Source organism: Otolemur garnettii, unplaced genomic scaffold (genome assembly GCF_000181295.1).
Source record: "Otolemur garnettii isolate 467f Iridium unplaced genomic scaffold, OtoGar3 scaffold00147, whole genome shotgun sequence".
Taxonomy (NCBI): domain Eukaryota; kingdom Metazoa; phylum Chordata; class Mammalia; order Primates; family Galagidae; genus Otolemur; species Otolemur garnettii.
In genome coordinates this window covers 2,114,441-2,131,034 of record NW_003852542.1, presented here as the reverse complement: position 1 = coordinate 2,131,034, position 16,594 = coordinate 2,114,441, and the positions used below count along the sequence as shown (strand labels likewise).

The following is a 16,594-nucleotide window of genomic DNA, read 5'->3' as shown; positions in this document are numbered from 1 at the left end:
AAAAAAAAAAAAAAAGGTAACAAGCCAAGGCCAGGCATGGTGGGTCGCATGAGCTCACCAGTTTGAGACCAGCCTAAGCAAGAGTGAGACCCCATCTTTACTATAAATGAAAAGCTGAGGCAAGAGAATCACTTAAGCTGAAGAGTTTGAGGTTGCTGTGAGCTATGACACCATGGTACTCTACCAAAGGCAACAAAGTAAGAACGTATCAAAAAAAAAAAAAAAAAAAAGTAACCAGCCAGAGCAATTAAGCAAGAGAAAGAAATAAAGGGCAGCCAAATTGTCCTTGTTTGCAGATGACATGAACTCATATGCAGAAAGAAACAAGGATTCTACAAAAAAAACTTTAGAACTGATTAACAAATTCAATAAAAGTTGCAGGATACAAAATCAACATACAAAAATCAGTAGCAGTTCTATACACAAAAACAAACTAGTTGAAAAAGTAATTAAAAAGGCAACCCAATTTTAAAAAATCTAAGAATATAATTACCCAAGGAGATGAAAGATCTCTATAAGGAAAACCACACTGATGAAAGAAATTGAAGAAGACACAAACAAATGGAAAAACATGTTCATAGTCTGGAGTATGTCAGAAGAGTAAATATTGTTATAATTACCAGATTATTCAAAACAATCTATAGATTCAATGCAATCCCTATCAAGATATCAATAATATTTTTCATAGAAATAGAAAAAAATGATCCATATCAATGACATTCTACACAGGAAGAGAAAGAAAAAACACTCTTAAAATTTGTATGTAACTGTAAAAGATCCCAAATAGCCAAAACAATACTGAACAAAAAGAACAAAGTTGGAGGCATCACACTTCCAGACCTCAAAAATACATTACAAAGGTACAGGAACCAAAATAGAACAGTACTGGCATAAAAAATAGGCACATCCTCTTCTTTCATAGGGACAAAGAGGGCCATTTCTTGTCCATGATCCTGTATTTTGCTCTGTAAACCTATCTTTCTCTTCCTCAATAAACTCTGCTTCATGCTTAAAAAAAACCCAGACACATAGACCAGTGGAACAGAACAGAGAACCTAGAAATAGACCACATATTTATAGCCAACAGATTTTTAATAAAGGTATAAAGAACAGATTTTGGGGAAAGGATACTCTGTTCAATAAATGGTGCTGGGCTAGGCCGGATGCGGTGGTTCACACCTGTAATCCCAGCACTCTGGGAGGCTGAGGCAGGTGGATTGCTTGAGCTCAGGAGTTCGAGACCAGACTGGGCAAGAGTGAGACCCTGTCTCTAAAAATAGCTGGGCACTGTGGTGGTTGCTTATAGTTTCAGCTACTTGGGGGGCTGAGGCAAGAGGATCACTTGAGCCCTAAGAGTTTGAGGTTGCTGTGAGCTCTGACACCATAAGGGCAGCAAAGTGAGACTGTGTCTCAAAAAAAAAAAAAAGGTGCTGGGAAAGTTGGATATCCATACTCAGGACAATAAAACAAGACCCTCACCTTTCATCCTATATAAAAATCAACTCAAAGTAGATCAAAGATCCAAATGTAAGAACTGAAACTATAAAACTACTATAAGAAAACATAGGGAAAATGCTTCAGGACCTTGGTCTGGAAAAAGATTTTATGAATAAGATCTCAAAAGCACAGACAACAAAAACAAAAATAAATAAGTAAAATTATATAACTAAAAAGCTTCTGTGTTAGAACTTAATACTTCTGTTGTGAAAAAGGATTGACATAACCAAGTTCAAAAGGGGGGTGGTGTGGAAAGGTGGTGTTAAATTTAGAGATTATAACAAGTTTGTTGAATTTCATTAATTAATTAAATAGTAATTGATGGCCTAATTTAAAAAAAGAACTAAAAAGCTTCTGTATAGGAAAGGAAACAATCAACAGGGTGAAAAGATAACCTACAAAATGGGAAAAAGTATGCACAAACAATTCATCTGACAAGGGTTTAACATCCAGAATATACAAGGAACTCAAACATCTTGAGAGCAAAATAAAAATCCAATTTAAAAATGGACAAATGAGCTGAACAGACATTTCTCAAAAGAAATACAAATAGCCAAACAAAAATGTAAAAGAAAGCTCAATATTACTAATACTTAGGGAAATGCAAATCAAAACCACAGTAAGCTGTCAGCTCACCCTAGTAAGGATGACTATTATCAAAAAGACAAAAAAATAATAAAATCGGGCAAGGATGCACTGTTGGTGGGAACGTAAACTAATACAGCCATTATGGAGGTTCCTCAAAAACCTCCAAGTAGAAAACCCATATGATCCATCAATCCTACTACTGGGATCTAAAGAAAAAGAAATCACTGTGTCAAAGATATACTTGCACCCGCATATTTATTGCAGCACTATTCACAGTAGCCAAGATAGGGAATCAACTTAGGATTCTAATAGATGAATGAATAATGAAAATGTGGTATATATCCACAATGGAATATTTTTTAGCCATAAAAAAGAAGGAAATCCTATCATTTGCAACAACATGGATGGAACTGGAGACCATTACATTAAGTGAAATAAGCCAGACATAGAAACTTAAATACTCCACATTCCCACTCATATGTGGAAGCCAAAACAAACAAAAAAAAGTAACCTCACAGAAGGAAAAGTAGAATAGAAGATACTAAAGGCACAGAAGCTTAGAGGGAAGGATAAGAGGAGATATTTGTTAAAGGACACAAAATTACAGTTAGGTAAAAAATGTTCTCTAGCACTGTAGAGTAACTGTGGCCTAATAATACTACACAGTTTCAACTAGCTAGAAAAAAGATACAATGTTTCCAATGCAAAGAAATGAAAATGTTTGAGCTGATGGATATGCTAATTACTCCATCTGACTACCACACATTATCTGCATCACACCACCACTACATATCCCATAATATGTATAATTATTATATAGCAATAAAAAAAACCCAAAAGAAGTAACCAAATTTAGCATTACTAACAGCAGAACAAGCTGAGACCATGAGCTTCTAAGATGATTATTACAAAGTATCTTATATAATATAGGCTGTATTGTCAAAATGAGAAAAAAAATCAGACAAATCCAGAATGTGAGAAATCCTATAATACAACTAGCCCTGAGTCTACAAAAAACTCAATATCATGAAAAAGAATGTTCTTTGTTTTTTTGAGACACAATCTCACTCTGTCACCCCAGCTGGAGGGCAGTGGCATCACCATAGCACACAGCAACCTCAAATTCCTAGGCTAAAGTGATCTTCCTGCTTTAGTCCCCCAAGTAGCTGGGACTATAGGTGCCCACCACCATGCCTAGCTAATTTTTTTAGTTTTTGTAGATACAAGTGTCTCAGTTTCACTCTTATGCAGGCTGGTCTCAAACTTTTGACCTTAAGCAACCCTTCTGCTTTGGCCTCCTAGAATGCAAGGATTACAGGCGTGAGTCACCCATGCCCAGCCGAAAAAAATTTTCTACATTAAAATGTTCTATAATAAAATAGACCAAAGAGATGCAACAATCAAAAGCAATCCATAAACCTTGATTGAATATTGGTCCAGCAATAAAAAGCTCATTAATGAATAAAATGGTATTTCACTGTTGTTTTCAATAACATTTCTTCAATTATTCTTCAAACTTCACATTTTCACATCTAGCTATTGGTATCCAGTTATGAGATAAAGGTCAAACTTAGAATAGTAAGTAAGGACAACATATAAACACCTCTTGTTCCCTATCACTTCGGCTTTCCTGATTTCTGTGACCTGTTACATACTCACCCTGTTCAGAATTTGCTCAAGCTCGTAGACTGCTTGTAGGGCCCCAACTTCCAGAACCTTTAGTTGGCAGACTAAGAGGTGAATCACAGCCCGGGGACAAGTCAGCATGTGGCAGTTTAAACAAGAGCCCCGGAGCAGCAGGTAGAGTTTCTAAAGAGAGGGGAAACAAACAAACAAACAGGATATTAAAAAGAAACATAGTAGTCAAGATGGTTTTCTGTATACTCCCAAGTTTTATCTTTATGTAGTTAGGGTACTCTTTAAGAATTTTGCCCCCCAGAAGTGCATTAATGTACATAGTTACCATTCAATAAAAAAAAAAAAAAATTAAAAAAAAAAAGAATTTTGCTTCACTCTATGTACTTAGAAAGGCCTTTACAACCCTAAAAACTAAATAAACGTTGCTCTCTACCTTTTTTTTTTTTTTTAAGATATAGGTCTCACTCTGTCACCCAGACTAGAGTGCACAGTCATAGGTTACTGCAACCTTGAACTCCTGGGCTCAAGCAATGCCTAAACCTTCTGGGTAGCTGGGACTACAGGCATTTGTCGCCATGCCAAGCTAATTTTAAAAATTATTTTTTGTAGAGAAAAGGTCTCACTATGTTGCTTAGTGAGACTTGAACTCAAGGCCCGGCCTCAAAAAATCCTTCCACCTCAGCCTTCCAAAGTGCTAAGATTATAGGCATGAGGCACCACATAGTTTCATTTTAATTCATTAAAATTTAAAATTTATTTTGCACATATGACCTGAAGTAGGGGACTATCTTTATTTTATTTCAATTCTTTCTTTAATATGGTTAACAGACAAAAATCATGTCTATGTATACCATCATCTGTGTAGCTTTAAAAAGTCTTGGCAGTTAGGTTAGCTGATACAGAAAGCTGAACATGTAGGACTCTGGACAGCCGCTTCATTCTGACTTTACTGTTAGGCTTTCTGTGGCTTTGCTTCTCCTCTGTTACCAAGCAAGAGCTCATGAATTCTCCTGAAAGGATCAGGGAGGCCTTGAGAACTTCTAAATTCCCTATATTATCAGGGAGGTGCCATCTAGGTCTAAGATGAGCACAAAGCCCCTGAAACAAAAGGTACTGGGGATGAATCTGAACACTTTCCCCACTCCCTACATGGTTAGAACCAAGAAAGCTATGGCTTTTTCAACTGGAATAAAACAGAAATTCATTTAGGGTAAGGGGAAGTTATATCTGGCACTTCAATAATTTGAATCTTATTCTACAGGTAAAGAACCCTTCAACTCCAAGTATTTGCAACTTAACCTTCTTAAATGACTCAGGCAATGCTCATGCATCCCACAAGCAGCCCTTAGACCCATCCATGCAAGGAGGCACTTACATCAAAGAGGAGAGGATTGTACACTGTGAGCGGGAGTTCAATGTGGCCCAGGTGCCCTGAGCAGTTGCTGAAGTCCTGGACGCAGGTGGAGCACACCTCTTTGGAATCCGCAGGGCCCAAAGCTAAATCATACAGGCCGTTTGCTGATGGGTTCCCCAAGCTGTCCAGGTACCGAGGATTTGTAATAGACTTAACACTTAATTTCCTAAAAAGATAAACGAGACCCAAGGAAAACTAAGGTTACCAACCTTCCTGGTATCTCCTTTTCTGGCACTTATAAACTGTAGTCAAGTGATTATTTAATGTTTGTTTGCTCAGACACACTGACAGCTCAAGAGGGGCATCTCTGCCTGCTTTGCTAACCACTGCTCCCCAACACTTAACACATAGCAGGTGTCCTGTGGTTAATAAACACACATGTTCTAAATGAGTATGAGAGTAAAATCTCCAAAAAAGAAGATTTAAAGCAAAACTTGCATTGAATATATTGGGAGACTGTTTCTAAAAAGGAGTTAAACTTCTACTCTATACTGAATGCAGGCAGCACTGTTTAATCTTGGTCTTAACTCTCAGAGATGGACATCACTACATGCATTTTTCAGAGTAGGAAACCTAGGCTCAGAGCAGTTAGGTGATTTAAGACAGGTAACACAACCAGAATGTGGGAGAGGCAGGATATGAACCAGATCTATTCCAAAGCCTACACAGTTCAATCAAGGGAATGTGATACAATAATCCCTGCATGTACGAATAGTAAATTCAAGAAAATTGGACACAGATATTCAAATCTTTGAGGAATATAACTTACTTTATAAAAGGTTTCGTCACATTTTATGTTTTGTTTAACAGGAACTTCTACTGGCGCTTAAAAACTACTTCTACAAAGCCAACTTTCTTTTATGATTTTTTTTTTTTTTTTTTTTTGAGACAGAGCCTCAAGCTGTCCCCCTGGGTAGAGTGCCGTGGCATCACAGCTCACAGCAACCTCCAACTCCTGGGCTCAAGCGAGTCTCCTGCCTCTGCCTCCCAAGTAGCTGGGACCACAGGCGCCCACCACAACGCCCGGCCATTTTTTGGTTGCAGCCGTCATTGTTGTTTGGCGGGTCCGGGCTGGGGATTCGAACCCGCCACCTTAGGTGTACGTGGCTGGCGCCTTAGCCGGTTGAGCCACAGGTGCCGAGCCTCTTTTATGATTTAAATGAAAATAAAGGACAAGTAAAACCTGGAAGCAGGCTTAGCTGGGGAAGGATGCCTACTACTGCTGTAAACATTCCCTTCAATGAGAGTCAAGTTCCTCATGAATGGAATAAAGAACTAAGCTGTTTAGATCTGGAAGACTGTAAGTTGCATGGCCAGTGTCACTCTGAAGTATCTTTTTAAGACCTTACTTTCAATTCTTTGGGTATAAAACAAGTAGAATTGCTGGATCATATGGTAAATTTTGTATTTAATTTTTTTAAAGAATTGCCATACTGTTTTCCACAGTGGTTGCATCATTTTTACATTCCTACCACCAATGTACAAGGGTTCTACTATCTCCACATCCTGCCCAACACTTGTTATTCTCTGTTTTGATAGTAGCTGTCTTAATGGATTTGAGGTGGTATCTCACTATGGTTTTTATTTGCTTTTCCCTAATGATTAGTGATGTTGAGCATCTTCTCATGTAGTTATTGGCCAACTGCATGTCTTCTCTGGAAAAATGTCTACTTAAGTCCTTTGTTTTTAAATTGAGTTTTTTTTTTTGAGACAGAGCCTCAAGCTATCACCCTGGGTACAGTGTTATGGCGTTACAGCTCATAGTAACCTCCAACTCCTAGGCTCAAGCGAGTCTCCTGCCTCCACCTCCCAAAGAAGCTGGGACTACAGGTGCCCACCACAACGTCTGGCTATTTTTTCGTTGTAGCCATCATTGTTGTTTGGCGGGCCTGGGCTGGATTCAAACCCGCCAGCTCAGGTGTATGTGGCTAGAGCCTTGGCCGCTTGAGCCAATTGAGTTGTTTTTATAGTTGAGTTATAGGAGTTCTTTAAGTGTTTTGAATATCAATCCTTTAGCAGTTTTATGATGTGCAAATATTTTCTCTCATCCCATGGGTTGCCTTTTCATTTTATTAAGTCCTTTGATAACTACTAAACATATTTTCTCACCTGAAGTTTGAGCATTGCAGCAGCTCTTTTAGTATGATTAGAAGACAACATAGATAAAATATAGTGCCTGAAACGAAGTTCCTTTCTCTTTGCTAACGTAGAAGAGAAAGTCCCTCTCATCATGATAGAGTTAGTGAAGGGTGAAGAGGAGAGGCAATCAGTAAGAATTCTACTGGACAGTACTGAATTTGAGACCAACAGAATTAAGTTTGAGGATGACCCCTGCTATTTCCTAGAGAGACATTTTATTCTCTGGGCCTGAATTTCCTTTCCTATAACTGGAGGTACTATGGTGGTGGTGTAGGAAGGACTGAACATGCCAAGTGCTAAGCAGATAGCTCCTTCGTCCATCTAGTGACATACTACTGAGTGCTTACTATGTGCCAGATATAGTTTTAGGTGTCAAGGAAACCGAAAAGAATCCTACTGAAGAAGGGGAAACACACCACGAACAAAATAAATAAGTATATGGCCAATGCCATGAAGAAAAATAAAGTAGGGAAGAGGAAGAATGATAGGGTGATCCAGTGGTCAGAAAAATGGCTCAGCGCCCGTAGCACAGTGGTTACAGGGCTAGGCACATACACCCTGGGAGCCAGGTTCAAATCCAGCCCAGGCCAGCTAAACAATGATGCAATAAAAAATAGCCAGGCATTGTGGCGGGTGCTTGTAGTCCCAGCTACCTGGGAGGTTGAGGCAAGAGAATCACTTAAGCCCAAGAGTTTGAAGTTGCTGTGAGCTGTGATGCCACAGCACTCTACCAAGGGCAACATAGTGAGACTCTGTCTCAAAAAAAACAAAAACAAAACAAATAAACAAAAAGGCAACATTAAGCAGACACTTGCGCAAAGGCCTGAACAAGGTGTGAGAGCAAGCCACCCAGTCTCTTGGGCAGAGGGCTTCACAGGAGAAAGAAGCAGAGAGGGCCAAGGTCCTGAGGTAAGTGGGTGCCTGCAGTAATGTGGTACCAGCAAAGAAGCCAGAGGGTAACAGGAATAAAGGTGAGGTCACAGAGGTAACAGGTGCCACAAATGTCCCTTCCAAGCCATTTTAAAGACTTGGCTTTACTCTGAGTGAGATGAGAAACTATTAGAACTGAGAATGGTAATAGGTAGCAGAATTACAGAAGCTTCTCAACAAAGAGACCTAAAATGTTAGTGGCAGGTATAAATTTGCTCATGCTGGCTGGTCCAGTGGCTCATGCTTGCAATCCCAGCACTTTGGGAACAAAAGGCAAACAGCTTACTTGAGACCAGAAGTTCAAGACCAGTCTGAGCAACAAATCTCTCCAAAAAATAAAAAAAATTAGCCAGGCATCCTATAACATTTGCAGTCCTAGCTACTAAGGAGGCTGATGTGGGAGAATCACTTGAGTCAAGGTTACAAGGAGCTATGACCACAATACTGTATATACTCTAGCCTGGGTGACAGAGTAAGACTCTCTTAAAAAAAAAAAAAAAATGGCTCATGCTGTCCCTTGTTTGAAACTCCACAACTATCTTTTTTTTTTTTAGACAGAGCCTCAAGCTATCCCCCTGGGTAGAGTGCCATAACATCACAGCTCACAGCAACCTCCAAATTCTGAGCTCAAGCAAGTCTCCTGCCTCAGCCTCCCAAGTAGCTGGGACCCTACGCACCTGCCACAACACCCGGCTATTTTTGGTTGTAGCCGTCATTGTTGTTTGGCAGGCCCAGGCTGGATTTGAACCCGCCACCTTAGGTGTATGTGGCTGGCGCCTTAGCCACTTGAGCCTCAGGCGCCAAGCCTCCACAACTATCTCTTAAAAAATTCAGGCAACCTAAAACATTTTTGCTTTTGGCTTATGGCAGGTGATGATATAATGTGAATTTCTGGAATAGCACGTTGTTACCATTGATACCAGAGATTTGGCTTAGAAGTTTATTCACACATTTATACATACAAGAAACTCAGGGCTAGTGGAGGAAGACAAATACACACAAGCACAGAAAGTAAGAAGGCACCATGACAGACAACTGTACTATGTGCAAAAAGACCTCAAAAAACTAGGGACATTGACTGAGCCTTCTGGTGTGCATGTTGAGCGGTTAACAGAGGGAAATAGGTCACTCAGGCAGAAAGGACATTTGGAAGTACTCTGAAGAAAGGCCCAGATGTTGAAACATGATGGCAGTTTCTGGGATGTGCAAACGGTTCAACAGGGCTAGAGAAAGAGTGATCACATGGCTAAAATCAGCACTGGCCTCATCATGGGAGACTCTGTAGGCTATGCTAAGAAAGTATCTTTTATCTGAGGGAAATGGAGGTGCTTTTCAGAGTTTTAAGGGTGACAGTACCATGATTATGTTTACACTTTGGAAAGTAATTTTGACAGAGGTGAGGAGAATGGACAGGTGTAAGAAAGGTGTAAGGAAAAGACAATTCAAACATAAGATAAATGTTGGATCTATCACAGTAGCAATTGGGATAAAAAGCAGGGTACAGAATAAATAGGTACGTAGGTGAGACACAGTAAGAGGTCCATAAATAAATTAGGTGTCAGGAGAGAGGTCTAGAATTATTTCCCCATTTCTAGTGACTTGTGCAATAGGCTAGGTACAATATTTTAGAGGGGCATAAGACAATAAGGTCTTGGAAGAGAAAAGTTGCAAAAGGGTGTGGTAAAGACTCAAATGCTGCCATCAACAAAATGAGGACTAGGAAGAGTTTCCTTAACTTACTAACTAGGCGTAAACCATAGCAGGGTCCCAACAAAAAGAAATTACTGCCTGAACTGAGGCTAGAGGATGATCATTTTACGGACAAGAGGAAACTAATTACGTGCTTAATTAACCGTGTCAAGGACATTACTGTAACTCCCAAACGCTCGCTAATTAAGGAGAAAGCTGGCAGATGATAACGCAACAAACCAGGACTTCCTTCTAATCCCGCCAGATTCTAGGCAGTATACGTCGGCTCAGGAACGCTCCCAGAACTACGGATCCCAGCAGGATATGCGCCAGACAACCGTGGACGCAGAAGACAGGCTGGACCGAAAGCTTCTGGGAACCGTAGTTCATGGCGCCGACCCCCAAATCCGAGCTGTGCATGCTTCCCACCAACTCCTTACTTGAGCTCTTCAGCCGAATACATCCCGAAGGAAATGCCCTGCAGCCGCCGCCAGGGCATGTTCTTGGAGCCCAACATTCTGTAGGTCAGTTTTGAGCTCCGACACCTAAAGAGACGTTACTGTTATCACCAGCAAATTCCTAACTAAACCTTAAGCCAGGAGCCACCATGTGATTCAAACTGCGCTTGCGCGCGGGAATCGCTCACTGGAATGAGATTTACGTGGACGACATCATTGTTGCTGGAGGGAGGAAGGAAAATAGTGGTACGATTCTCAATTCGCCCTCTCCGAACACAATCAAAAATATATAAGACATGAAAATAATTCTGTAGAAAAGTTTCTTCGAGGCAGGTGACGCGTATTAAGCGTTCACCTTCTGTCATAAATTCTTTCCAATCAAGAGCGTGCACCCTCCAATTTCAGGATTGCTCCCATCTTGTTTCGCCTCAGCCAATAGCTGAGCCGGCCCCGCCCCCTACGCTTTCCAGAAGGTCGGAGGCGTGCTTTCCCAACATGCTCTGCGAAGAAGTGAAAGATGGCGGCGTCTGTTAGCTTCAGCATCCGCAGCAGGCTTTTCCTGTCATTGAAGGGTCAACGGGCAGGACTTTGTGAACAAATATCAAGTTTCAGGTAAGAGAGAAACTGGAGACACCCACGAAGAAGATCGCAGAGTCAATTTATTCCTATGCTTCCCTGAGAACTGTGGGACTTGGTACACTGGAGTCGTTTGCGCATGCGTGCTCTTTCGGTCGCGTGCACCGAACCCCAGACACGCGGAGCTGGTGCTTTCAAATAGAGTGCGAAACGCATTTGTTCTTTAGGGAGATTATTTGTTCATCGTGTGCAATACTCTGGAATCATAAACTTGCATTCCAATGAGGCTGGGTGTTAGCAATCCTGCTACGAATTTAAAAAAGAAAAAATAATATGTTTTGTTCTTACTCAATTTAATGCAACCAGAACTCCTGCGATTTTCCCAAATAACAAGCAGCCTATGATCGCCACTGTGTGCTGCTCAGTGCAACGGAGACTTTGGCCTAAGAAATTAGAAGGTTTACATAAAAGCAGAAAAGCCTCAAAGATCTGACTACATTCTTTGAATCTGTGAGTTGTAACTTGGGTTACCTGTTTATGTAATTTTTCTCATTCAGTGCAAACAGTGGCATTGAGGCAGTATGAGAGGCCCTAATAAGGAGCGAAAATGTGAGACAAACGTAATGTTATCTTTACTCTTAGCCCATTCCTTAGTTGGGTGATAGACAAATTTTCGTATTTGTGTACTAGAGCTGGTAATAACCATGGGAAAAATTTATGAGGAATAAGTGAGGTATGTAACTTACAACGTTTATTTTAACATACTTGGAGAAAACACTCTTATCTGGTATTGGAAAAGCCATTATGTTGTCATTCAATCACAGGCCTCCTTTTCCTTGGTAGTGACTGTTTTTGGCATATTTCTACCCATTCTCTTTGCCTGACTCCCATATCTGTGTTTAGCGTCAAGACGATTCATAACTTGAAAGAGTTGGTTTCTGTGAGTTTAGTATCACTACATGCCTGCGATCCCATCTGCTAATGTGGCTGAGGTGGGAGAATCCCTGGAGGCCAGGAATTCCTAGATCAGCCTGAGCAACTTAGTGAGACCCTGTCTCAAGAAAAAAAAAAGAAAGCTGATTTCTATTCTGAAATGGTTTTAGCAGAGAGAGATATTTATTTTATTATTATTATTATTATTATTTTTTTTTTTTGAGACAGAGCCTCAAGCTGTCGCTCTGGGTAGAGTGCTCTGGTATCACAGCTCACAGCAACCTCCAACTCCTGAGCTCAAGCAAGTCTCGTGCCTCAGCCTCGCAAGTAGCTGGGACCACAGGCGCCCAACACAACACCCGGCTGTTTTTTGGTTGCAGCCGTCATTGTTGTTTGGTGGTGGGCCCAGGCTAGATTTGAACTGCCACCTTAGATGTATGTGGCTGGCACCTTAGCTGCTTGAGCCACAGGCGCTGAGCCGAGATATTTATTTTAAACTGATGCCTGACTAGCCCACTGGTGGAAAAAGTATTTTTCTGCGTATTCACTCCTTGATACTGATGCCATTTAGGAAGGGGAAATAATGTTAATCGTGTACATCATCTGTATGGTGTGTTCACTTTGTTTTTAATGTGATCAGAATATTTTAAACAGTCGTGGCTGGGAGTGGTGGCTCACACCTGTAATCTTGGTACTTTGGGAAGCTAAGGGAGGATGAATGCTTGAGACCATGAATTCAAGACCAGCCTAAGCAAGAACGATAGTACAAAAAGTAGAGTCAAGTAGTGTGCAGTAGTGTGCACCTATAGTCCACGCTGCTTGGGAGGCTAAGATAGGAGAATCATTTGCAGCGAATTAGGATGATGCCAGGGCACTCTAGCCCAGGCAACAGAGTGAGACCCAGTCTTCCCCCAAAACAAAAAGCAAAACCACCCTTCCCTCCCCAAAGCAGAAAACTCAGTTGCTAAGTTGTGACCTGGCTCTAGCTCTATGCTGCAGTGGATAATACATTGGATTTCTAAAATTCAGTGGGGGACCAAAATGATTCAGTATTTTGGATGAAAAATAACTTCATGCTTGAGCCTCTGACAATGGTAGATATCAGCAGTTCCAAGTCTAAATTAGGCTGTATATATTTGGTACATCCTTGATTGTAGAAAGACACATTGGTCATTAGTTTTTTCATAATTACATTAGGTGAGGTAAGTCTTTACCATGATATGAAAGGCTCACTGAATTGTTGACCTCAGAGAGTTCTGGGTTTTTTCTTTTTTCCTTTCCTTTTGGTTTTTTGTTGTTGTTGTTGTTGTTGTTGTTGTTGTTGTTGTTTTGAGACAGAGTCTCACTCTGTCATCTTAGGTAGAGTACCCTGGCATCATTCCCAGCAAACTCAAACTCTTGGGCTCAGGCAGCCCTCTTGCCTCAGTTTCCCTGGTAGCTAGGACTACCGGTGCCTACCATAACACCTAGCTATTTTTAGAAACAGGATCTTGCACTTGCTCAGGCTGGTCTTGAACGCTTGACTTTAGTTCACGCACTTTGGCCTCCCAGAGTGCTAAGATTATAGCCACCTGACCCCCCCCCCCTTTTGAAGAGAAACATTTTTATAGTACCTAGTAACCTTTTCTTTTTTTTATGAATTTATGCTATAAATTCATAGGGAATAGGTTCTAGCTCCTTAGGCCCCTCTCTATTGCTTCTTATAAAGTGTGCTTCTCTGGGTGGAGCGGGCTGGCACTTAAGTGGAACCCAGGTATCTTTCTATCTGGCTTCCTTTTTCCCGGTCATTTTCCTTCACATCTTTCAGGAAGCTGTCTTACCTCTTAGAATGTTTAATATCCTCAACATGCACATTAATCCTCTTGGCAATAATCTTGCCTCTAACTTTGTTTACAATGGTGCTACCAGAATGCTGAGTATCACTGTAGACTCTTCCAGTTTTGCCATGGTAACAAATGTGTGACATGCCTTTTTGAAAAGTACCCATGCCCTTGATATCTGCAGTATCACCTTTCTTGTAAACTCTCATGTATGTTGCCAAAAGAACAACTCCATACTTTCTAAAAGGCCTAGAGAACTTGTATGGGTGCCTCTTTCCTTTGTGTTTGTCCAGCGAGTTACTAGAAGATGGTGGCACCAGCCAAAAGGTGGCACCAGCCTAAAACTCAAAGAGTTTTAGGTTCCCAACGTTGAATTTCTTGCATTTCAAACCAAATATTCAGATTGTTGAAATGCCGTTATGTAAGGGTTAACAACTATTTTACAGCACATTCAAGTGAAAGTGCATCTTAGAAGGAGGCTCCTAACGACCTTGCTAATTAAGAAAAACTATACAAAAGACCAGAGGCGATTTAACACGTGCACACATTCCAAAAAATTTTACTCATATCACTCTCCACCTTCTTTCTACTTCATCCTCACAATACTAGCCTATCACAAACCAAGACTACATACACAACCAAATCTAAAAGTACCCCTCATTCCCCCACTAACAAAACCTATATAAACCCCTACCTATTACAATAAACAGCTTCGGCTCAGTCCCTTTCCCAATGTGTCTGTCTTTGTCTTATTTGTCTTTTCCTTTCATCCGACTCCCTAAACCGCAGCCGCCCGCCAGGCAGGCGGGCGGCACCGTTAAAAATTTCCTTTTCTTCTGATTCCATGTAAAGATGGCTGCTTCAAAAAATTTTGAACATCTTGTGTCCATATTTCATATTCATTGAATTTGCTGTATAGTCCATGTCGTCTTAGCATACGTTTACATGAGTTATCTAATCAGCTACTCCATGATAATTGGAAAGTTTGGGCTCAAAATGCACATAGGTGGAGGTGAGCTGGGTACTTTATTAGTGAGCATTAGCTTTAGGACTTTTATTTTTTGCAGATTTTATTCTGGAAGTGCAACCCTCCCAAAGATTGAAGGAACTGATGTAACAAGTATGTATAAAAAAGTTATTGAAATAATTTCAATTTTATGTCAACACATTGTATTTATTCTATTATAGTTGTTAAATTAGGAAACTGATCCATGTTGTTATTTTTCACGTTAAGGGATTGAAGAAGTGGTTATTCCCAGAAAGAAATCTTGGTAAGTAGTCTATCAATGTTCATTCAGTAAGTGGTTGAGTGCTAATTATGAGGGAGACATAAAGGAATGCAAGGAGTCAGTGACAGGCAATCCACCCACCTCAGCCTCCCAAGTGCTGGGATTACAGGCATGAGCCACCCCACCTGGCCACCTTTTTCTAATAGTCCAGTGAAGATTTCTACCCAAAGGTGTGGTGGATAGCTGGCCTGCAATTCTTACCATAAATTTATGTATGGTTGAGAGGTTCTAAACCAAAGGACTATATCAGAGTCATCTGGAAAGTTCAGTAAGGGTGCACATGACAGTCATCTGTGGACCTTGGAAGCTGTGATGTAGTAGGTCCAGAGTATAGCCTGTTATTCTCATATAACTGGATTAAGAGCCACCAATTTAGAGAGTAAAGGCAAAAGTAGTCCAGAAAGCGGTAGTGGAGAGGATTAGAGGATAGAGGAATGAGTTTTTTTATTTGTTTGTTTTTTGAGTCACCCTTGGTAAAGTGCCGTGGTATCACCACAGCTCACAGCAACCTCCAACTCTTGGGCTTACGCAATTCTCTTGCCTCTGCCTCCCAGTTAGCTGGGACTACAGGTGCCCGCCACAATGCCCGGCTATTTTGTTGTTGTTGTTGTTGTTTAGCAGGCCCTGGCTGGGTTTGAACCCACTAGCCCTGGTGCATGTAGCTGGCACCCTAACCACTGAGTTTGGGTGCTGAGCTGAGCAAGATAGTTTTATGAGGTGAGGACGGCAATGACTAGCCCTAGGTTGATGGTGTTAGGGACCAGCCCAGAATAGGTAGGCAAAGCAAAGAGGAACATGTACTAATTACCTTAGGCAAAAGGACTAGACAGTTTTCTCATTTTCTAACTTATTCTAGTGACTTTGAGAGATAAAAACTGGCTGTAGGTGTGACCTGAAGTTTGTCATTAGCTAATACACTGAGAGTAGAATCATGTGTTCATTTCGTGACTGTTAAGAGCTCTGAAGAGGGTTAACTTGTGATTGTTATTCTTAGGGATAAAGTGGCCGTTCTTCAGGCACTTGCTTCCACAGTAAACAGGGTAAGTAAGATTTTCTATAGGTTTTTAATTTGGCTGATAACACATTAATGTTCATCTCTGTTTAATATTCAGAATAAAACTGTTGTGGATCTGGAAAGTCTCTTTAAAATTACCTAATCCAGTTGCTTCATTTGACAAATAAGGAAGCTAAGGTTTTTTAAGTGACTAGCTAACTGTTGCTTAGGATGTTAAAATGACTTAGTTCCATGTCTGTCATCTCCAGATACAGTGTTTTTACCGTATCAGTGATCTCTAATCATAGAAAGAGCTTGTTGAAGTGCATATTCCAGAGGGATAGTCTGGGTGTGGTACCTATAGCACGTGATCTGTAGGCCAAAGTTGGAATGTAGGCCTTGATGGAATAATACATTGATTAAGGATATGAGTCTTGGAGCCAGTGCTTTAACAGCTGAGCAACTAGTGTTGTGATCTTTGGCAAGTGACTATCTCTTGGTGCTTTTGTTTCCTGATCGCTAAGATGGAGGTTGATCATAGTACCAAACTTCAATGTAGTGGTGAGAATTAAATATGCATAGAGATTTAGGGCAGTGTCTGGCACAAAGGAAATGCTCAGTATATAATA

The 16,594-nt window shown here is 40.7% G+C and overlaps 2 protein-coding genes across 5 annotated transcripts in view; one reads left to right on the top strand and one right to left on the bottom strand.

Annotated features, from left to right (window-relative positions):
* POLR1A (RNA polymerase I subunit A) overlaps window positions 1-10,565 on the bottom strand; it is an 85,281-nt gene extending 74,716 nt beyond the window's left edge. For both annotated transcript variants that reach the window (XM_003799202.3, XM_023518784.1), the window contains exons 1-3: window positions 10,336-10,565; window positions 5,099-5,303; window positions 3,745-3,894 (exon numbers count right to left, since the gene is read on the bottom strand). In XM_003799202.3, the coding sequence (XP_003799250.1) occupies window positions 3,745-3,894; window positions 5,099-5,303; window positions 10,336-10,412 (432 nt within the window). In that variant the 5' untranslated portion in view covers window positions 10,413-10,565. The remainder of the gene's footprint in view (window positions 1-3,744; window positions 3,895-5,098; window positions 5,304-10,335) is intronic.
* Window positions 10,566-10,868: 303 nt separating this feature from the next.
* PTCD3 (pentatricopeptide repeat domain 3) overlaps window positions 10,869-16,594 on the top strand; it is a 32,261-nt gene continuing 26,535 nt past the window's right edge. Inside the window, exons 1-4 of one of the 3 annotated variants that reach the window (XM_012810995.2) lie at window positions 10,869-10,965; window positions 14,750-14,802; window positions 14,917-14,953; window positions 15,966-16,011. In XM_012810995.2, the coding sequence (XP_012666449.1) occupies window positions 10,871-10,965; window positions 14,750-14,802; window positions 14,917-14,953; window positions 15,966-16,011 (231 nt within the window). In that variant the 5' untranslated portion in view covers window positions 10,869-10,870. Of the gene's footprint in view, window positions 11,440-14,749; window positions 14,803-14,916; window positions 14,954-15,965; window positions 16,012-16,594 lie in introns of those variants that run through there. The other 2 variants (XM_023518781.1, XM_023518782.1) reach the window with 2 other exon arrangements.